The 22,835-nt window shown below is 43.1% G+C and overlaps 1 protein-coding gene and 2 pseudogenes across 2 annotated transcripts; all 3 read right to left on the reverse strand.

The window, feature by feature from the left end:
- Positions 1-2,843: 2,843 nt before the first annotated feature.
- On the reverse strand, positions 2,844-7,996 carry SOCS3 (suppressor of cytokine signaling 3). Of its 2 annotated transcripts, XM_020965970.2 has the most exons (3): positions 7,778-7,996; positions 6,362-7,236; positions 2,844-5,536 (listed from the first exon to the last, which is right to left on the reverse strand). In XM_020965970.2, exon 3 carries the CDS (start codon positions 5,401-5,403, stop codon positions 4,720-4,722), a length of 684 nt encoding a protein of 227 aa, XP_020821629.1. In that variant the 5' UTR covers positions 5,404-5,536; positions 6,362-7,236; positions 7,778-7,996; the 3' UTR covers positions 2,844-4,719. The 2 variants fall into 2 exon arrangements, with proteins under 2 accessions (XP_020821629.1, XP_078011949.1); XM_078155823.1 differs by lacking the exon at positions 7,778-7,996 and having other exon boundaries at positions 6,362-7,255.
- A 2,088-nt stretch (positions 7,997-10,084) lies between these two features.
- Positions 10,085-12,481, reverse strand: LOC110193951 (ferritin heavy chain pseudogene; annotated as a pseudogene).
- A 928-nt stretch (positions 12,482-13,409) lies between these two features.
- Positions 13,410-14,873, reverse strand: LOC110193953 (glyceraldehyde-3-phosphate dehydrogenase pseudogene; annotated as a pseudogene).
- Between the last annotated feature and the right edge of the window lie 7,962 nt (positions 14,874-22,835).

Raw genomic sequence — 22,835 nt, forward strand, 5'->3', positions numbered from 1 at the left:
ATGTCTGACTCCCAATTATGAGCTCATTCCAAGATACTGCATCACCTCCCAGCAGAGCCCTGGGTATTGCAGGTCTAACTAACAAAGTAAAACAAGCGCGCGCACACACACACACACACACACACACACACACACACACACACACACACACACACACACACACACACAAACCTCCCAAAACCAAACCAAAACAAAACAAAAAAAACTTTGGCCAAAATACTTCTGGGAAGAAGGGGGAAGGACTTCTTCAGGTGGATAAAGGAGTTCAACTCTCAGGAGAGACTTCCAAAACCATGAAGAAGAATGGGAACTTCTAATAAAGTTTTACTATCCTTAACAAATACTCACCCCAGTGTTATGTTCAGTTGGATTCCTGCCCATGCAATTGCTTCTCATTAGCTATTCTCCCTACTCTAGTGTACTCTAGTCATCAGAACTTGGAATGTAAGCCTTACTCCTCCTCCTCCTCCTCCTTCTCTATTCCTAAAATAGAGAATAGACTATGTCTAGATTTCTTTCCTCTTATATTCTGAATGCTACTAAGGCCCTGAGGCAAAGGCTCGGTTTAAGCAAAGAAACCCAACCCCTTCACCCAATTCTGAATGGAGGATCTAGCTGAGAAGTGAAGAAAAGGTGACTGGAGAAAGTAGTTTGTTATCCTGAACAAAGCAATGGACTTGGCATACGAAGATCAAAACTGAAACCTGACTTTTCTATTTACTACCTGTGTGACCTTGTCTATAAAGTGAAGAGGGTTGTGATAGATGATGGAGCAGCTAGGTGACACGGCGGATAGTGTAACTGGCCTGGAATCAGGAAGACCTGAGTTCAAATCCACTTATTAGCTGTGTTACCCTGGGCAAGTCACTTAATCCTGTTTGCCTCAGTTTCCTCATCTGTAAAATAAGCTAAAGAAGGAACAGGCAAACCACTCCAGTATTTTTGCTATGAAACCCCAAATAGGGTCATGAAGAGTTAGATCTAACAATAACAACACAGTCCTTTCAGGATGGAAATCTTATAATCCTAAGGTATTAGAAAAATTCATTTAATAGGACTAGAGTCCTATGAATTAGGGATGAAAGAGTTGGGGATAAAGTTAGAATAAGGGGAGAGGAAGGAAGAGGTTAGGGAGAAAGAAGGAATTTGGGCAAAAGTTTGGAGTAATAAATGAGATAGGATTGTCAGACAGAGTATCTTCCTCTTCCCAATACTATATAGCATCACCCATGGCCAAGCCATGGATCTCAAAGGCATAACAGAGTAGTTTCCTCTAAGATCCATGAAAGTAAATCTTAGCTTGCTAGCTTCCCATAAAAACTTTCCACTGTCCTTGAATGACTCCCCAAATCAAAGCAAATACCATCTCTCCTGAGAATCCCTGAGTATATGAGCTCTTCAGGTATCTTCCACTCCATCACCAGGGTTGGGAATCCTGGCAAGTTCCTGGTTTGTTTGTTTGTATATTTCTTAAAATAAAGAAACACACTTGGCCAGGACCATTCCCTTGGGGCTGGGGATTCAAATGTTCCAGGTTTATTCCTGGGTTGGCATGATCTTCTTGGGAAGCAATTAAGAACTGAACCCATTAACTCCTCCCTGCCTGAATAATTCTTCCTTGCTTGATCTTAGGTTTGGGGAATGTGGCTTTCACTGCCCCTGGACTTCTAGAGTTGGCTGCCCCTCAAAATTATGCAACTCCTCATGTTCTGTCCATTCAGCAATGTCAAAGCATGGTTGTCCTCTTCTTGTCACTTTGGGTCATTTTCCCCAAGAGTTCAGGAAATAAGAAAAAAAAAAGCACTATCATGGACTTGCTCTTGGATCTTGATTCCTGGAGCTATTTATCAGGTCCCCGGGGAACCTTGTTTTTGCTCTGGTATATTGTGTCTAGGAGGATGCTAGATCCAGGAGATGCCCTCTCTGTTGAGTAAAACTCCTCCACACCCACCTCTATGAGAGATGGAAAATATATCTAGTTCTAGGGTGAGCGTCTGAGATAGCAGTCAAGGTCTAAGGGCAAGTTATATACGCTAATATCCCCTGCCATTGGCTTTTTCAAGGGCAACTTGTGGACATTTGTCTAGTGTGCTGAGGATAGGCCAACCTGAACATCTTGTGCTTTGGGATCTCGGGGAAAGGTGGTAGGGAAGGTGTTTGACCTAGTCTCCTAGAAAGTGCCCACACTGTTTAGGTGATTTCATAGGACCATTGAATTTAGACCTAGAAGAGACCTTGGAGCTAGGAGTTCAAACACCCTCATTTTGATAAGAGGAAATTGAGGCCCAGAGGTCCTGCCCAAAGCCACACAGGTAGCAAATAGCAGAGGCAGGATTTGACCCTGACTATAACGTTAGTGCTCTTTCACAACATTGTGCCGCTTACTTGCAATGAAATCTGTTATCCTAACCTGGAAATTAGAAAATTTGTATTTTTAAATATTTCAAGAAAATTTTAGGGGCTTGCTATGATCCTTTTTGGACCACTAACATGGAGGACACTTTCTCTACTTGGTACCAGTGTTCCTACTTTCTCACCTTTCTTTACTCCACTGCATCTCAGCTCCCTTCACTCTCTTTGAAACACTCCTTTAGCTCCTGTTTTGCATATTCCTAGCTGAATCAGCCTGGTAGGAATTACCACCTCCCTTTACTAACAAGTCAAGGTTGTCTTCTCTTTGCAAGTGAGAAGATGGACCTGAGAGCAGGCCTCAGACACTCAAGGCCTAAGTGGAGTGGCTGGGCAGTGGTGGCCTTGTACCACGCCAGACTCATTCATTGACCTACTGTTATAAATTGTAGGTGTGCTTGAGAGAGGAAGAAAATACAAAGCCTCTGGTAAAGTTTTCATTAAAAAATAGTGCTCTTTATTATAAATTACTGAAATGTATTTTTCTGAATATAAATATAAATATGTGCAAAGTTTGACTTGAATTTGTATTCTGTTGGGTTCTTCAAGCATCTTCTTATCGGCCTCAAAGGCAGGAGGGTCAGGGGAGGGCAGGGCACAGGGTGGAATCTTTATAAAAGACAGAGTGATTGAGGCAGATTTGTAAACATTTTTAACTAGGAAAAAAAAACACCCAACACACAACTGCCTCATCCAGCCAAACACCTGACACAGAAAACATGTGTGTTTTGTTTTCCACTAAAAAAAAAAAGTTCCAGGTAATTGCTTTGTTGCTACATTCCATGTAGGGTGACAATGATCAGTGCTTTCTCAGAGCAGTGCACTTAGTGAGTGCTACAGCTCCCACCCCTCCTTTGACCTCCCTTGCTGTTCATGCCTGCAGAGGCTAGAAAACTCCTGATTAGAGAAGCCTGGGATGTGGGGGATGGGGAGAGGCACACAGGAACCCAAGAGGCTGCAGGAGTAGGGTCTGCTGCAAAAGATACCCAAGGGGGGGCAGTCTGAGCATCCCCAAAAGGACTAGGTAACACTTTGGAATAACAGAAGTTATTCTTCTAGAGGTCTTTTAGAATAAATGAATCTCCTACACTCCTCCCCCCCCCATATCCCATAGGAGGAATCCATGGATGCTACAACACTGAGATACTCCCAGGCTCTATGGTCTTGGGCAAGTCACTTAACTGCTTTAGGCTGGGACTGGTGGACCCATTATCAGCAAAGTGTTAGTTACTCTAATGTGCCGGCCCCCATCCACGGGACAGGGAGAGATTTAAGGCAATCCCCTCCCAAACAAAGGAGGGAAAATATGAAGTTTCTTTTTCTGGGCTTTGGGGCAAGAGGCAGTCCACCCCTTATATAGAGGTGATAAAAGGTACAATATGAGAAAAGGACACTAAGAAAAACCACCTCCTTCAGTGGACCAACCCTACCACCAGACCAGAGAGCCTTCATTCTCTCCCCCTCTTCTCTTCCAAGTGCCAATACCCCCCCCCCTAAAACAGGAGAGGTTATGTTGGCTTTCCCCAGCAAGCTGGAATCTAGGCTTGGGTGTTTCCCGGAAATGGGGTTTGGGGGGAAGGAGAGGGAGAGGGAAAGGTGCCAGAAGAAGTGAGGAGATAACGAAGAATGAGAGAGTCAGCTTCTTCAGGCTGATCTTAGGCCCCTTTCCTTACCACCCCAGGAGGGTAAGAACAGCACACCTGAGGCTGGGAATGGGGGTTGGGAAGCTATTTGCATTAAGAACCAAATCATTCCCTTGGCTAGCCCTCAGGCCCATTCCAGGGGGCCCTCTTTTCCTCCCTCCTCTTCCAGACCCTGACACCAGCTCAGGTTTCAAGCCATTTTAAACCAAATCAAACAGCAAACAAGTCCCCAGGAAAGCTGGGACATTCACCAGTAGCTAACATCAGTTCAAAGCTCCTTCAGTCCCCCAGCTTCCCCAGGGAGAGGGAGTGAAGGAAAGGAAGAAAAATCGAAATCCTCTTTTTTTTTTTCTGAATTGTCCTACAAGGCCTGGTGGCTCCTCCAGAAGTTGGAGAGGGGAAAGAGAGATGACTTGTTGCTACTTTCTCCTCAAACACTCAAGACCAGCCTGCACCCATACTGGAGAGGGAAGAGGGTAGAAGGGGGGGAGTCAGAGGGCAAGGTCTCTGGACTCCCTGGCTCTGCTCTGGATAGGAGAAAAAGGGACTCTCCAATCTGGTTGTATCCCTTGTGCTTATGCTATGTGCCACAGGGGATGGAGGTGCCAACCCCCTTCCCCATATATTTTGGTGGGGTGAAGGCAAAATGTCCACTATCCATCCCCTTTTAAAGAGGGGCATCATACTGGTCCAGGAATTCCCTGATAGGCCCAGGGAGTTGGGTAACTTTCTCATAGGAGTCCAGGTGTCCATTGACCGTCTTCCGACAGAGGTGCTGCAGGCTGGCCACATTGGAGGAAAGGGGTCGACTGAGCACCAAGGGGATCTTCTCTCCCCCAGAGTAAATGTAATAGGTTCGTTTAGGAGGTGCCCCAGAGAGGGGTTGAGGGAGCATCTGATCCTGCAAGGAGGAAGAGGGGGTGGCCGCAGAGGAAGTAGAGGAGGAGGAGGAAGAAGAGGTGGGGGGCATGTAGTGATGTACCAGTTTGAGGACACAGTCAAATCGGGGCACTGGCTGAGTGCTCCGAGGATCGCTTTGCAGGGAGAAACTCCCGCCCTCGCACTGAATTCGCAGGTTCTTTGTCCCTGACTGGGTTTTGACGCTGAGAGTGAAGAAGTGGCGCTGATCCGAGCTGTCTCGGATGAGGAAGGTGCCCGCGGGCTCAGCACTTAGCAGCAGGTTGGCCTCTCCACCGGTCACCGCACTCCAGTAAAAGCCGCTTTCCTGCAATTTGCGCACAGCGTTCACCACCAGCTGGTATTCGCTCTTGGAGCTGAAGGTCTTGAGGCGCAGGCTGGTGTCCAGGGGGCGGTTCATCCCGGTGGCGGGGAACTTGCTGTGGGTTACCATGGCGCAAGGAGCCAGCTTGGATCTGCTCGGTGGTGGCCGCGGCGGCAGCAGTAGAGGCTGCTGCTGCTGCTGCTCCTCCCGATCCTTTGGCTGCTGCCCCCAGGTGCACCGGCTGCTACCACATCCCCAGAGCCTGAGAAGGAACAGAAGGAGCAGTGAGAAGTAGAATGTCATACCATCCCGTCCCAAAACACAACCGGGGATGTCTAGGTTCCAGCTAGGAGATGGGGTCCTATTTCGTCATAGTCGCCCCCACCTCGCAGAAGTCATTAGGCGACTGCTTACCTTCAACCTACCGGGCTTTAGGGTCAGCCCTAGGTAAGGGCAAGCAAAAGGGAGAAGACTCCCACAGCTCCACCCATCCCCCGCCCCCAGCGCTGCCTGTCTAGCCCGGTGCCAGCGCGTGGTGGGTGCTCTGCCAGCCCTTTCCCGAACTCCCAGCTGGGGGGTGGGGGCGGAGAGGGAGGAGAAGGGGACAATGAAGGGAGTAATTTGCAAACTCCGTGCACAAGTTGACTTTCAACAAACGTGTCCGATGCGGGGTAGAGAAGGGGGCTGGAACAGGGTGGGTAGTCTGGGGAAATGCTCCCTTCCGTCCCCCTCACTCCCTCCCCTCCCCCAGCCGCGCAGGGCGCCTGGATGTCCGGTACCCGGAGGGGGGGAGGTGTAGCGAGAAAACTGGGGCATTTTCCAGAACAGAGTTGCTTTAGCCTGGGAGGTGAAAACTGGAGCACCCCCCACCCCAGCCCCAGGCTTTTGTATTTGTAGTGCTGGGCCGGGGGGGGGGGCGGAGGAAGCTCCAAAACTGGGGTCCAAACCCATTCTCCTACTCCATCCCACCACCTTACATCGCCCCATCTTCCACTGGGAACTGGCTTCTAAATGGACCCCGGGAAGGAGAAAGGAACATCAAAGAAAGCCTCCTGAAAGCCCCGAAACCGTACCCCCACTTTCTTACCTAGTCCAATTCGAATGAAGTCTTCGGATTTTATGCCGTGTGTATCTCCAGTATCTCCAACCGTGCGAGGTCCTTAGCAAGCCCGCCAGATGTGGCCAGCGTTGTGGCCAAATGTAGGGAACGGTAAAGTTCACAAAGGGGTTCCACGCGTGTCTTTTTGGCTTCAGCTCCCTGTCCCCCCTCCCTTTCTCCCTCAAGCTTCGTCTCCTGGGTCCGGGAATAAGTGGAGGAGACACAGTTGGCTGGGTGGTTTGATTTGGGAGCGTCAGTCTCCCCAGGGCTGGCCAGCCTGTCTGGCTGGCTGCGTGTGTCTGTGAGTCAGGGCAGCACGGGCGCGCAGGGCAGCGGGCTGTAATGAGGAAGGCGGAGAGGTCCAGAGTAAATGCCACTGGGGGAGGCAGCGGCTGAGCTATTATACCGGTTGGGCCCAAGAGCCCCGCCTCCCTATTCCTGGAATTGAACTGAACGTCTTCTTGTAACGTTTAGTCAGAGACTGCGAGAGAAAAGGGAGGGAGGAAGCGAGGGAGGGAGGGGAAAGACAGAGACAGAGACACGCAATAGGACAGAGACAGAGACAACAGAGAAAACCCAGGGCACAGAGCCAGACCATCCAGCCCGTTCCTGGTATGAGGGCCCCTCCTCCAGCCGCATCTCCTCCAGTAACTTCTCATTCACACTTTTTTTTCCCCTTCTAAGAAGGTGAGTTTCTGGCATAGGCGTAAGGCGCTGTTGATTCAGTCTGGGCTGCTGTGGAAGAGTGCAGGGGTGATTTCCTTGGCTCTTTCGTTCTTTTTCCTCTTAACCCCCGGTGGATGTCCCCCTATTCCGTTTGTTCTGGCTCAGGCAAAACCAGAAGAGTTTTCTGGGGAACAAAGCTAAAGGAATTGATTAGCTTCTCTGAGACCCACTAACCCGCCCCCCTCCCCCGCCGCCCACTCCCAGGGGCTGCCCGGAAAGAGGAGAAACCCTTCAAACCACAGATCCTCGGGAGGAAAGAGAAAGGGTTCATTTCCAAGTTTAGTAATAAATTAAATTACGCGTACTTCCCAGAGGTGAAGCTGGGAACGTGTGTCTCCGGGGCTTCGGGGACTAGGTTGTGGCAGGAGCCCTAGCTCGCCCCATCTTTCTTTTATACTCTGTTGGTCGTTATCTGTGTCTTCTGCACCTTCTCTCTTCCCATTCACAGCCTATATTGCCCTTCATCCCCTCCCCCCGTCCCCCACAGACTGTATAGACTAGACTGGGGCAGAAATCCTAGCTCGCCCCATCTTTTCAGTCACTTATTCTTGAACTCTGCACCTCCCTCCACGCACATTCCATGCTGCTCTCTCCCCCTACCCCAGATTGTGTAGACTAGACTGAGGCAGGAGTCCTAGATCACCTCATCTTTCTTCAATTTTCTTTTCAGTCACTTACCCGTATCGTTTGCACCCCTCTCTTCCCATACACATCCTATGCGGTCCTCGTCCCCTACCCTTGACAATGCAGACTAGACTAGAGCTGGAGTCCTACTAGATCGCTCCATCTTTCATCCCTACTGTTTCAGGTCACTTAGCAGTAGCCTAAGGACTCCTCTCTCCCCACGCTTACCCTGTGCTGTCCTTTTCTGTGATTACGCTGCCTTGGATGTACTCCTCTCAAGCTCCGTGGATTGTGGTTGGAGCTGCTAGTCCCGGGCGAAAGTCCTCCCCACCCCCTCCCACCCCACACTGTCCACTAGATGGCGTTCTGAGGTCTCTATAAGAAGATCAGTGGTTTGAGCAGCACCTGAAGCCCGAACGTGCCCAGAAAAGAAATCTTCCAAGTCTGGAGGTGGGAAGACCTAGGGGGTTATCTTGGCAGTTCAGCGTAGAACGGCCGAAATTGGAATCTGGCCTAAGGCTGTCTCAAAGGAATTCTCAAAGGAATTTTCAAGAGTTTCTCAATCACCCTCCTCCCCTCCCTTGCTTAAAAAAATTTAGTTTACTCTGCAGACCACCGAATAAAATGCCCCATTGCTTTTATTTTTCCCCATTGGTTTTTTTTTGGCTAGGCAATGGGGTTAAGTGACTTGCCCAGGGTCACACAGCTAGAAAGTGTCAAGTGTCTGCAGCCGGAATTTGAACTCAGGTCCTTCTGACTTCAGGGCCTGTGCTCTATCCAATGCGCCACCTAGCTGCCCCCCCCATTGTTTTTAAAGGTCAGTCTAACATATACATTATTGAAAATAATCTGGATGATCTGAACCAAAATATTTTTCCAGAAATAATTAGGTTGTTAAAAATTCATGGGATTTAGAGTTACCAAACTCCTTACAAAGACATCTAGTCTGTCTTACAAATGAGGAAACTGAGGCTTTTAGAGGTAAAGTAGGTAGCCAGGTTGTTGTGGTTTTTGAGGTTTTGACCCCTCAAAGAATGGAGTACATGATGGGTCATCTGGAATGAAGTCACAGACTCAAGCATTCTTTAAGTCAAGTTGGCAAAAAGTTTGTTGTCATGCTTTTCAGCGGGCAAGGATTCTTAAGGATCCTGCAATCTTAGAGTGGTACAGTTAAAGTTTATATAGGATAAAATACAATAAAACACATGCCAAATATGCTAACTGGGTGATTCAGGGTGGGATTAAGGAGTGGTCAGTTCTTAAAAGAACATGCACTTCTTGTACCTACTGCTCAGGCGTTTTACCCAGAGTTCATTAGGAAAAGCCCACAAGGGGGGCCACACGGAGGTGTGGTTTTAGGCCTGCTATGTCACTAAGTTAACTAGAGTTCAGGGGTAACTGAGAGTTGTCCAGTCTGCCACCAATCAATGTCTTGTTTGACAAGATAGATGTAGGGAGTATACATATGTCTTAAGTCTAGAATACAGTTAATGAGGAGTCTAGAATGTAGATAATGAGGTAGGGTGGTAGTATAGATAGTCCAGTGGGTAAGAATGTCTTTATGACCCAGTGCAAAGCCAGTTCAAACTAATAATTTCTTCAGGTGCTGTTTGGAACTGCACCAGGGAAAGAAATAAGGGTCTTGCTGGGGCCCACTCATGAGTAATTGCTAGGTACAGTGTCCTTGGGCTGAGGAGAAGCTGTCAGGGATAGTGTTTCTGAGGCTAGGAAGAAATTGAGGTCCAAGCACAAGCACCCAAACACAAGCGTCCAAGTACCACATCAAGGTGACACAGTGGACAGAGTGCTGGGCCTGGAGTCAGGAGGGCCTGAGTTCAAATCCAGCCTCAGACAGTTACTAGTTGTGTGACATTGGGCAAGTCACTCAACTTTGCCTTAGTTTCCTCACCTAAGTAATGGGGATAATAATAGCATCTGCCTCCCAGGGTTGTTGTGAGGATCAAATGAACTTAATATTTGTAAAGTACCTGGCACTTAGTAAGTGCTATAGAAATGCTACTTATTGTTGTTATTGTTATTATTAATTATTATTAAGTAAACCGCCCCAAACCAGACAAGTAGTAAGAAGCAGAGACAGGATTGAACCCAGGTCCTTGGACTCCAACTCTGGTGCTCTTTACAATTCACTTTCCTTTAAAAGAAAATGGATTTTTTTTTCAGTCTTCCTCATGTGGGTACAAGCTGAGTTAGCTCAATACCCTGACTAAAAGTGTCCAGGATAAGCAAGATGTCTAGAATTCAACATGCAGGAAGACACAATGACGGATACTGTCAAATTTTATTTTTTGTAAATGTACTTATTTTCCACACAGAAATTTTTGCTACTGATGCATCTTTATTTTTTATTCTTTTCAATTGTAACTTGCTCATTTTTACTTCTTTCTCTCTTTCTCTCTCTTCTATCTCCCCCTTAGAGAAAGAAAAGAAAAACTCTGTGATAAACATGAACTGTCTAAAGCAAAACAAATTCCTACATTGGCCATGTCCAAAAAAAAAAAGTCTTAATCTGCACTCTGAATCCCTCACCTCTCTATTAAGAGGTGGGGATCATGGTTCACCATAAATCCTTTGGAATCTCGGTTAGTTATTTTGTTCTGTCGAAATCACCTATCCTTACAATATTATTGTTGCTATATAAACTGTTCTCCTGGATATATTCTTTGGCAAAACTAAGGACAGAGGCAATTACAAAAGATAAAAGAGATCATTTGGAATACAGAACATTGGAAAGCTTCTGAACAAATTAATGCAATTAGGATAAGAGAAGGGGTCAAATGGGGGGGGATCTTTATATCAAATTTCCTTGTTAAGGTAGCCAAGATATATAATTAACCCATTTATGCATATATACAAACCCAGCTACAGTCTGAGGCCATATTCGAACTCAGGTACTCCTAACTCCAAGACCAGTGCTCTATACACTGCACCACTGAGGTTCCCCTTCCTACATCTTCAGTGTTCTTAAACTCTTCTCCCCTCCACTTACTCTAGCATCCAGTGATACTACCCTTCTTTATTCCTTGAAGAAGTCACGCCCAACTCCAACTCTGAACATTTTTACTGACTGTCCCTTATGCCTAGAATGCTCTCCCTCTTTACCTCACATCATCTCCTGACTCCACTAACTTCCTTCAAGACTCAGTAGAAGTCCCCCCTTCTACAAAAGGCTTTTACCAGTCTATCTCCTCCTTCTAGTTAAGATTATATGCTATTTAGACTTTATGCATAATATAGTTTTTTTACATAGTCTTCCCCATTTAAATTTGAGGAATTCATTGGGACTTCCTTCTTTCTTCCTCCCTCCTTTTCTTTCTCTTCTCCCTTCTTTCCTTCATCTCTCTCTTCCTTTCTTCCTTTCTTTCTCTTCTTCCTTCTTTCCTTCTTTCCTTCCTTCCTTCCTTCTCTTATAAAAATAAGCCCAGAGTACTGGAGAGGGAAAAAATGGATTCTATTGCAGGGGTGTGGCATCTCTGCAATAGATCAATATGAAGGTCTCCACCTTAAAACACTGGTGACACTGAACAATACCCACTCTATTCCCATAGTGCTCCAGGCTCTTTTCACCTGGAATGCTACAAAACCTTTTCCACCAGGGCAAAGACCCTTTATTTTGGGACAGGGAGAAGCTTCTTCCCTTTGACTACCTCAGAGTCTAAGTTGATTTGTCATCTCCAGGCATCTGAAGCCTTTCTCCTTTACTTTTCAAAAATCTGACTTTAGCCCTTGAAGACCTTCAGCTTTTACTGAAGTCTCACTGGGGCACTCTAATTACATCTATAATAAATTTAACATGTAACTTTCAAAGCTGTCCTGCTATCCATGCTTCCTTTTGGCCTTCTTTCTGTTCTCTTCTGTATATTTTTTTTTCATCAGTACCAAGTCACTTTATTGGGATGTAAATGGTGGTAGTTTTTTGGTACGATTATGAAAAGGTCAGATAACCTGCATGCACTGAAATATGCATGCACTGAAAGACAGTAGGAGTCACTCCCACAGTTCCCAAGTGTGGGGGAAGCCAGGTGTGGCTTAGCTCTCATTGTCACTGTCTCCAAGGGTGTGCTTGCCAAAAATATATTCTGCCATGCCAGAATCGGGGGCCCTCATTTTGTTCAGGTTGTTTGATGGATTTTACCTGTTCGTCCAGGTAGTGGGTTTCGATGAAATCACATAAATAGGGATCGTTCTTGTCAGTTGCCAGCTTGTGCAATTCCAGTAAAGACTGACTGACATTTTTTTCCAAGTGCAGAGCACACTCCATCGCATTCAGCCCACTCTCCCAGTCATCTCGGTCTGGTTTCTTGATGTCTTGCAGGAAGATCCCACCGCCTCACTGGTTTTGCAGTTTCATCAGCTTCTCAGCATGCTCCCTCTCCTCGTGGGATTGGTGTAGGAAATATATGGCAAAGTTCTTCAATGCCACATCATCTTGGTCAAAGTAGTAAGACATGGACAGGTAGACGTAGGAGGCATAGAGCTCCAGGTTCATCTGCTGGTTGATGGCGGCCTCCGAGTCCTGGTGGTAGGTCTGTCGCGCCTGAGAGGGGGACGAGGTCGTCATGGCGGCAGAGATGGTAGAGGCAGCGGGAGGAGGAAGCAGCAGGAGGAAGTGGGAGAAGGAGGCAGGCGGCTGCTGCTCGAACGGGAGGATGTTAGAACCCAAGGTTTTAAAAACATGTTTAAAAAAAAATGTTTTCACATGCAACTGGGAAACGAGAAATACAGGAAATGGAGTACAGAAGTCTATCCTGCCCTATAGGAAAATAGAAGGGAAAGGGGATAAGAGAAGGGGGGAGAGATAGAAGAGAGGGCAGACTAGGGGAAGGGACATTCAGAATGCATGCCATCTTGGGGTGGGGGGGGGCAAGATGGGGTGAAAATTTGGAACTCAAATCTTGTGGAAGTAAATGTCGAAAACGAAAAATAAATAAATTTATATTTAAAAAAATGGGAGGAGGGAAGAAGTATTGGTTAGTGGAGGTGAAGGTGGACAGGTGGCTAAGGGTAGCTCCAGCCAGGGGAATCGAGCTGCGGGTTCTGCTTTAAGCACTGTTGAGGCAGGAAACCGCAGCGACTCCCTTTCCCTGCGCTTCTGGCCCTCTTCTGTATGTTAAAAAAAAAAGGCTCAATGACATTCTTTTCTTTCTTTCTTTCTTTTTTTGAAGAAGGTAAGATAATCATATTACTAGGTCTCTCCCCACCCCCCCTTCAAAAAAAGAGTAAAACAACACCTTTTTTTGTACTGAATATAGTGACTATTGATGATACACAACAAAGTACTATGCTTCTCTGCCCTACTACAGGGATGCTTCAGGACAAGGACTGTGAATAGGCATGGGATTATCAGTATAGGGAAATAGGTTAGGGATGTGGACTCCTCTTTTGGCTGGGGATAAAGATCCATGGCTTTCTACTTTCCTCCTTGGAGGTTAAATAGACTACGAGGTCTACTTCTTGTTGCTGTTCAGTTGTGTCTGACTCTTTGTGATCCCAAGAACCACAGCATGCCAATGCTGCCCATGGGGTTTTCTAGGCAAAGATACTAGAATGGCTTGCTATTTTCTTCTCTAGTGAATTAAGGCAAACAGAGGCTTGTCTAGGGTCACACAGCTAGTAGTGTCTGAGGTCACATTTGAATTCAGGTCTTCCTGACTCTAGGCCCAGTGCTTTATCCACTGAGTAACCTAGCTGCTTCCATAAGGTGTACTACATGGTTGCTATAACTGTACTCATTGTTATAACAGGAAATGAGCTTGACAGAATGTCATTGAAGGCAATACCGGTGCCAACATCAAAGGTAGAAGAGTGGGTGTCATTATTGAAGTCACAGGATACAACCTGGTCTTCTGTATAGTCTAAGATGCCCTTCAACAGTCCCTCTGGCGCTTGTTTCATCACTTTCTTGATATCATCATATTTCGCAGGTTTCTCCAGGTCCACAACAGATATATTGGGAGCAGGACCATGCAAAGTCATTCCTGTGAGCTTCCTATTCCTATGACCTTGCCTACAGCCTTAGCAGCACCAGTGGAAATAGGGATGATGTTTTGGGCAGAGCCACGCCCATCACACCACAACTTGTAAAAAGAGGGCAGGGGTCTTCTGGGGAGAAGTAATGGCATGGACTTTTGGTCATGAGTCCTTTTGCAATGCCAACGTTATGAATGACCTTGGCCAGGGGTGTCAAGTGGTTGGTAGTGTGTGAGGCATTACTGACAATCTTAGGGGAATTATCCTATTTCTCCTGTTTACACCTTTCACAAACATATGGGCATTAGCAGAAGGGGAGAGATAATGAACCACTTAGCTCCACCCTTAAAGGGAGCCTCAATCTTTTCCATGGTGTTGAAGACACTAGTGGACTCTATGACATATTTGGCTCCAGAATCTCCACTTGATATTGGTGACATCCCACTCCTGAAAGATTGGTAATGGTTTTTCCATTAATCATCAGCTTTCCATTTTCAGCCTTGACAATGCCCTTGAGGGGCAGCTAGGTGGCGCAGTGGATAAAGCACTGGCCCTGAAGTCAGGAGGACCTGAGTTCAAATCTGGCCTGAGACCAAACACTTGACATTTACTAGCTGTGTGACTCTGGGCAAGTCACATAACCCCAATTGCGAAAGAAAGAAAGAAAGAAAGAAAGAAAGAAAGAAAGAAAGAAAGAAAGAAAGAAAGAAAGAAAGAAAGAAAGAAAGAAAGAAAGAAAGAAAGACAGAAAGAAAGAAAGACAATGCCCTCAAACTTTCCATGGGTGGAATCATATTGGAACATATAAACAATATAGTTGAGGTCAATGAAGGGGCTCCTAATGGCCACAACATCTACTCTGCCTGAGGTGAATGCAGCCCTCATACCCATTATGGCCAAATCCATTGACTCCAACCTTCACCATCTTGTTTCTGGAATGTGGCTGAAGCAGTAGATCCTGGCACTGAGCTTAGGAGAAAAACTGAGAACCAAAACAATATCCTAGAAACAAATATGCATAGCCAAGCAAAACATATATCTGTATTGGCCACATCAAAAAATATGTGTCTCAGTCTTCACCACGAGTCTATCATCTTTGTCAGGAAATCTTCATCATTAATCCTCTGGAATTACATAGTTGGTTACTGCATTGATAAGAATTCTTAGATCTTTCAAAGTTGTTTTTCTTTATGCAACTATATAATTTGTTCTCATTCCGCATGCTTCATTTTGTATCATTTCATACAAGTCTATTAGATTAGAGTTTATTTAATAAAATGAGAGTTTATTTAATAAAAATTTCATTACATCCATATAATTTGTTTTAAAATTCCCAATTGATGAATACCCTGTTAGTTTCCAGCTCTTTGCCACTTCAAAAACATCTACTCTATTTTTTTTTTTACATAAGGGTCCTTTTCCTCATCTTTAATCTCTTTGGAGGTATAGGCTTGGTAGTGGTATTGCTCCCTATAATTTTCAAACAAATGATACCTTTTGTAATCCTTTCTTAAAAAAAATAGCTATAGAAATTCAGAGAAAACAACACAGTGTTCTTAAATTGTTGACTCTCAAAGATCAAGGACTATATCTGTTGATTTAGCATTGTGCAGTCCTTAGGTCTCATCTCTGATATTTTATGGCAGGTGTTGATGAGATAGAAAGATACAAATGAAGCCAGATAACATGCCCCCAAAGCTGAGATTTTGTTCAGTAGTAATTTTCCATTAGTCTTGGACAAGCCACTTGTCTTTTCTTTCCTCTATTCTACCCCTAATAGGGACTTTGTTATAGTGGAGAAAGGACTAACCTTTGAGTTAGGTTCAAATTCTGACTCTAATACCTACTAGTTTTTTTTTAGTAGTCAACCAAAAAAAAAAAGGGCATTTCAATCTACACACTCTAACAGAAGAGAATTATAAACAAAATTTCAGTTGTTTCTTATGTACAGCTTTTCTTTTAAATATAATATATTTTATATCTTGATTATTTTAGAAGAACAGAAAAAGAGAAGAGGACTACACTGAGAGGAGAGAAAGGAGAAGAAATAAAGATGGGTAAAATTATTTTACATAATTGGAGTAAAGTAAAACTCTATACCAACAAGGAGGAAAGGATGGGGGGGAGTAAGTGACACTTGAACCTCACTCTTATCTGAACTGGTTAAAGGAGAGAAGAGTACACATTAACATACACATAGTTGGTAATGGAAATACATTTCACTCAGTAGGGAAGCAGGAGGGAAAGTGGAGAAAAATGAGGGAGGATAATAAGAGTGCATCATAAAGCAAACTCTAAGGATATACAAATATATTGATAGTAGCTCTTTTTGCAGTGGCAAAGAATTGGACTTTGAGGGGATAACCACCAATTGGGAAGTGGCTGAATAAGTTACGGTATATGAATTAGATAGAATGTTATTGTGCCATAAGAAATGATAAAGGGGATGGTTTCAGAAAAACTTGAGAAAACTTACATGAATTAATGCAAAGTGAAGTGAGCAAAATGAGGAGAACATTGTAGACAGTAAAAGCAATACTATAAGGATGATCAGCTACTTCAGTCAAGACAATGATCCAAGACAATTCCAAAAGACCCATGATGAAAAATCTATCCACCTCTAGAGAGAGAACTGATAAACTCTGAGTGCAAATTGAAGCAAATTGAACTTAAACTTCCTTTATTGTTCTTGTGTGTGTGTGCGTGTGTGTGTATGTTTTCTTTTGCAACATAGCTAATGTGAAACATGTTTTGCATGACTTCACATGTATAACTGATATATTTCTTGACTCCTCAAGGAGTGGGGGAGGGGTGGGAGGGAGAAGGAGAATTTAGAAATCAAATTTTTAAAAAATGAATGTTAAACATTTTTTAAATGTAATTGGGAAATATTTAATGAAATAAAATATATTAAAAAAATTAAAAAGTTGTTTCAATGGCCCTTTTAAAATTTCCTTTTCTCCTTACCTTATCCTCATCTCCTTTTCATCTTCCCCCTCCCTTGTCAATGGAAAAAATAAAAGAAAAACAAAACTCTTGAAACAAATATACAAAGTGGACCAAAACAATTTCCTACGTTAGCTGTCTCCAAAAATTTATGTCTTATTCTGCATCTTGAGTCTATCACCTCTCTGTCAGTAACTGGGTAGCATGCATGAAGCAGTAGTCTTCTGGAAACATGAATGGTCATTGCATTGATCAGAGTTCACAAGTTTGTCAAAATTGTTTATTCTTATGGTATTGTTGCTATTGTACAAATTTTTGTCGTGGTTCTACTCACTTCACTCTGTGTCAGTTCATACGAGTTTTTATAGGTTTCTCTGAAACCATCCCATTCATCCTTTCTTATGGTCCAATAATATTACATTACATTCATATACCATAATTGCTTAGTTTCCAGTTCTTTGCCACAACAAAAAAGAACAACTAAATTTTTGTACATGTGAATACTTTTCTGCTTTTTTCATTTTCTTTGGGGTATATGCCTAGTAGTGGTATATCTAGGTCAAAGAGTATGCATGGCTTAGTAATTTTGGGGGCATAGTTCCTAATTGCTTTCCAAGATAGCTGCATCAATACCTAGTTCCACCAATAATACATTAGTGTGCCTGCTTTCCCACAGCCCCTCCAACATTTGCCACTTTCCTTTTTCTGTCATCTTAGACAATATGATGAATGTCATGTAGAACCTCAGAGTTCCTTCAATTTGCCCTTCTCTAATTATTAGCTAGTATTTCTAGTACCATATCAAATAGTGATGGTAATAATGGATATGTGTATTTTAGCCCTGATATTAATGGAAAGGCCTATATCTATCAATCTATAATGTTGGCTCTCGGTATTAGATAGCTACTATTTACTATATAAAAGAAAGTTCCATGTTTCCTATGATTTTTTAATGTTAAAAGGAATGGGTATTGGATTTTGTCAAAAAAAATTTTTTTTAGGTAATTGGGGTTAAGTGATTTGCCCAGAGTCACACAGCTAGTAAATGTCAAGTGTTTGGTCTGAGGCCGGATTTGAACTTAGGTCCTCCTGACTTTAGGGCTGGTGCTCTATCCACTGCACCACCTAGTTGCCCCCCAGAAACACCTTTTTAAAAAGCTTGTGTTGGGGCAGCTAGGTGGCGCAGTGGATAGAGCACTGGCCCTGAAGTCAGGAGGACCTGAGTTCACATCTGACCTCAGACCAGACCAAACACTTGACATTTACTAGCTGTGTGACCCTGGGCAAGTCACTTAACCCCAATTGCCTAAAAGCAAAAAAAAAAAAAGCATGTGTTGATACAATCACATGGTTTTAAAAATATTTTTGCTGTTGATACAGTTTAGTGTTTTTAAATTTTTTCTTCTGTTGAACCAATCTTATATTCGTGGTATAAATTTAACCCAGTAATAGAGTATAATCTTTATGATATGCTGTTGTAGCTTCTTTGATAATGTTTTATTTAATATTTTTACATTTATGTTCATTTGGAATATTGGTCCATAGTTTTCTTTCCCTTCTTTATTTTTCCCAGGTTTAGGTATCAAGACCTTATCTGTGTCAGAGAGTTTGAAAGGATCTCTTCTTTTCCTATTTTTTGGAAATAGTTTAATATCAGAATTAGTTTTATTTGGCATGTTTGATAGACTTCACTTGTAAATCCATCTGATCCTAAGGAATTTTTTTCTTTCAGAGTTCATTTATGTCTGATTTCTGACTTTGAAAGAAGAAGGTGGCTGGACACTTACTCATTCCCTTGCCTACCTCCAAGAGGGATACTGGGCTAAAATTAAATTTATATACCACATCGAATATATCTATAAGTCTAGAGATACAATTACATTGTCATGATCCAGGATATATGCCACCTTACCTGATCACTTTCAAAATGAGAATAATAGCTAGCCTGGTATCACTAGTTTGTCTTTGTCCCATCAAATATGGGTTACGTAAAAAAAAAAACATCACAAAAAAATGAATATTGAATAAAGCCATTTATCCAAACAAAATCATAAACAGAAGTTGGGAAAGTTACATAGGTTAGGACAGATTAAATAATACACAATATTAGGGGAGCTTTTTAGCTGGGAGCAAAATAAAACACCTCAAGTTGCACCTTGGTTGCAAGGAAAGAAGGAATGATTTCATCAAGGGGAGTCTTCTCTCATGTGGCAAGCACTGGAAATCAAAGAATATTATTCTATGAGTCTTCAGCTCTGAGGGACCCAGCAGCCATTCAAAAGCTCATGCTTGCCTCTCACAACTGTCTCTCTCAATGCCCTACTCTAAAATATGTACTTCAATAATTTCCCTTAAGTATATATTCAGCATCATTCTTAGTATTCTTTTTATCAGTCAGGAATTTTGTCTCCCTCTTCATACAAAGAGCAGGGCTTCTCCTCTGGAAAACCTGCCCATCTTGCCTAGATGGGAATTGGTGTTACACAAGAATTTTTATCAATACAGTGACAAATCATGACTTTGGAAGACTAATAATGAAGTATGCCACCCACTTCTTGGCAAAGAGATGATGGATTAGAGGTGCAGAATGAGGTATACATTTTACAACATGGCCAATGTGGAGAGCTGTTTTGCCTAACTATACTTGTTACAAGAAAGGATTTTGTGTGTGTATTTCTGTGTGTGTGTGTGTGTGTGTGTGTGAGCGTGTGTGTGTGAATTTAGAAGATAGTGATAGAAATGAAAAAAAATGCATCAATAAAACATTTTTTAAAAGCACAGAAAAAAAGTTCACAAGGGGATACAAACAGGGCAATTTTGTTTATATATTTAATGTACTTTTAAAACACAAGCTATATAACAAAAGTTCATGATCTTTATATATTAAATTGTCCAAGTTTTTTGATAGTTATTAAATTCATAAGAACTTTTTTAAAAAAAGTTACTTATAGCCTGATTTCTTTTCAGTTGTTTCAGCCCTCAGGTATGGGTTGGGAGGGGAACATCTGAATGAAGTAGATTGATAATGATTCTTGTTGGGTAGCATGGCTAGGACGGTTGGATCTACTGATCCTGCCAAGGCAGGACCTCCATGGAAGATAGGAAAGGGGAAAAGGAAACAATATACCAGGAAAAAGAAGCAGAGTAGGTGAGAACTGCTGACCAGGAGATCTTTAGAAGACTCACCACCGTCCGTCTTTCAGGTACCAATCTGGAGCTTCAATCACCAAAAGAAGGGCTGCATACTCAGCTATTTGGGACAAAGGCTTTTTTTCTGATTCCTGGGGAACTTGTAGGGAGGATGATGTAGTAACAACAATAACAACAACAAAATATATCTCCTCCAACCCCTGGTGCCTCTCCACCCAGTTATTTCTCTCTCTACCCTTTGGAATTTAGAGGATATCTATCTCTTTCTAATCTCTCCCTTTGCAGATTTTCTGTGAATCTAGGATCCAGTTTCCAGGAAAAAGTTTCCTGGTAATAAAGATAAAAAGTCATTCCTGGTCATAAAGATAAAAAAGTCATTCATGACAGGGGTACAGCACACAGAGCAGTTTTTGTTTCTCAGTTACTCATAATGTAGTTTATTACAGATGCTGGGAACCACTCCTCCCCCAACCCCCGGGAGACAGCACTTCCTATTTTGCTGATGGGAAAACTATTTATCTAGCTCAGAGATTGAATGGAATACTGGAAAGAGTACTAGATTTAGAATCGGATGACCTGAACTCAAAACTCAGCTCCACCATCTACTATCCACGTAAAACTTGGGAGAGTCTCTGAGTAACTCTAGCTCTCAGTTTCCTCAACTACAAAATGAGGGCTTTGGACTACATGACATCTAAAGAACCTTTCATCTCTAAATCTCTGATCCTATGAGAACAGGTTGTTGGTTGTAGATAATTACCTGAGTGCCATTTGCACCTTGTTATGGTGAACATAAACCTTCAAGCTTGGGAAGTAGGGAAACCGAATTGTCTGGAAAGAAAAAAAAGCCTGTGTAGAGAGAGAACCAGGATAGTCTCCAAGGGCTGCAGATGCTGTTAATTCATTCCTGAGAGTTGGGCAAGGTTCTCCCAGAGAAACAGTGGTCACTTGGCCTGTGAGATCAATTTCACTTTGAAATTTTGGCAAGGGAGGAAACAGTAAATGGAGGACCTGAAAATTCTACTCAGTGGCTTTTCTTTCTGTGGATTTTCCATCTGATTTCAAGAGGATTATATGGCCAGGCCTCAATGTTTTGCCCTTGGGAAGAAGGACCCCTTCTTACTTCTGACCTTTGAGTGACATTTTGATATAGTGAAAAGAGCACTGGTCTTACTCCATTCAGGATCTGAAGTCCAGTCCAGGCTCAAAAACTACCTGTGTGGCCCTGGGCAAGCGTCACTGAACCTTTCTGAGCTCTGGAATATAAATTTATTCTGGGCTAATTTTTTTTGTGTTTGTATCAATAATTCCTTGCATAGAGTAGGAGCTTAGTGTTTGTGGAATCGAATTTACTTTTTTCACATGTAAAATTGGGACAATAACACTTGCAATAACCCTACCTGATAAGATTGTAGGTCAGAAATGGTTTGTGATAGGTATGTGGGCAGTATGTCTAGGACTGTTTCCTATAACTGAGAATATATTCAAGAATCAAGTTCAACATGCTCTTAGCTCAGTTCCCATCCAATAGGGACTCATGTTTACAACTAGTCATTAAAATAACTTAAGTCTTCTTGTTGTTCAGTCATCTCAGTCTGAATCTTTGTGATGCTATTTGGGGTCTTCTTGGCAAAGATACTGAAGGGGTTTGCCGTTTCCTTCTCCAACTCATTTTACATATGAGGAAAATGAGGCAAACAGGGCTAAGTGACTTGCTCAGGGTCATACAGCTAGAAAGTATCTGTCTGAGGCCAAATTTGAATTCAGGAAAATGATCTTTCTGACTCCAGGCCTGGCACTTTATCCACTGTGCCATCTAGCTGCCCTAATTTAAGTCATATCTCTATAAAGCAAAAACAGTTTAGTTAAATGGAGGGGGGGGGCGTGGTAATCTTGAGAAGCAACAAACAGTCATACACAGCTGTCACTGTCCCTTCAACCCCCAAATTGTCATCTCCAACCTGCAAGCCAAAGTCCAGTGTCCTCCCACTTCTTTGTACCACTAGAAAGGAAGACAGGCAGTTTCACTTTGCCCTGGTAAACCCCATTGTTTCCCAATTCTTTATGTGAGGGAGTGACAAATAGCTCAGTCACTCATGGAAGTGACTAGGGAAGCTAGTGTGTCACTCTTGGTGCATTTGAGGTTTCTCTGGTTTGCAAGGTCCCTATTTACTCCACAGCCTGGCTCTTCAGACCATGCTGATCAGAAGAAAGGGAATGAAGCTGTCCTGTGTATAGGTGTGTAGGTCTAGCTGTCCAGGTTTATAATCTCAGCATTATAGTGGAATCCTTACTCTCCTTCACCCCATAGAGCCAATCATTTGTCAAATCTTGCCATCCCTGTCTTCCCAGCATCTCTCACTTCTGACCCTTTTCTACAGCTACCATGTTAGCTGAGGCCCTCATCACCTTCCACCTAGATTATTTTTAAAAATTAATTAATTTTTATTTATCAACAATCACTTCATACGCTTTTGAGTTTTAAATTTTTCTCCCTCTCCCTCCCTACCTCCTTCCCCAAGATGGCAGGCAATCTGATATAGGCTATAGATATGCATATATGTATATTAAACATATTTTCACATTAGTGATGTAGTAAGTAAGAATTAGAACCAATAGGAGGAACCACCAGAAAGAGGAAACAAAACACAACAGAAGAAAAAAAAATAGCAAATAGCATGCTTCAATCTGCATTCAAACTCCATAGTTCTTTCTTTGAATGTGAATAGCATTTTCCATCGTGAGGCCTTTGGAGATGTCTTAGAGACATTGCTGAGAAAGGTTAAGTCTATCAATATTAGTCATCATGCTACATGACTGTTAACTGTATACAACTTTCTCCTGGTTCTGCTCACTTCACTCTGCATCAGACCATACAAGTCTTTCCAAATTTTTCTGAAGTCTACCTGTTCATTATTTCTTATAGCACAATAGCATTCCGTTACATTCATATATCACAACTTGTTCAGCCATTCCCCAATGGATGGGCATCCTCTCGGTTTCCAATTCTTTGCCACCACAAAAAGAG

The sequence above is a fragment of the Phascolarctos cinereus genome, unplaced genomic scaffold (genome assembly GCF_003287225.1).
Source record: "Phascolarctos cinereus isolate Bilbo 61053 unplaced genomic scaffold, phaCin_HiC Scaffold_5;HRSCAF=322, whole genome shotgun sequence".
Classification (NCBI taxonomy): Eukaryota; Metazoa; Chordata; class Mammalia; order Diprotodontia; family Phascolarctidae; genus Phascolarctos; species Phascolarctos cinereus.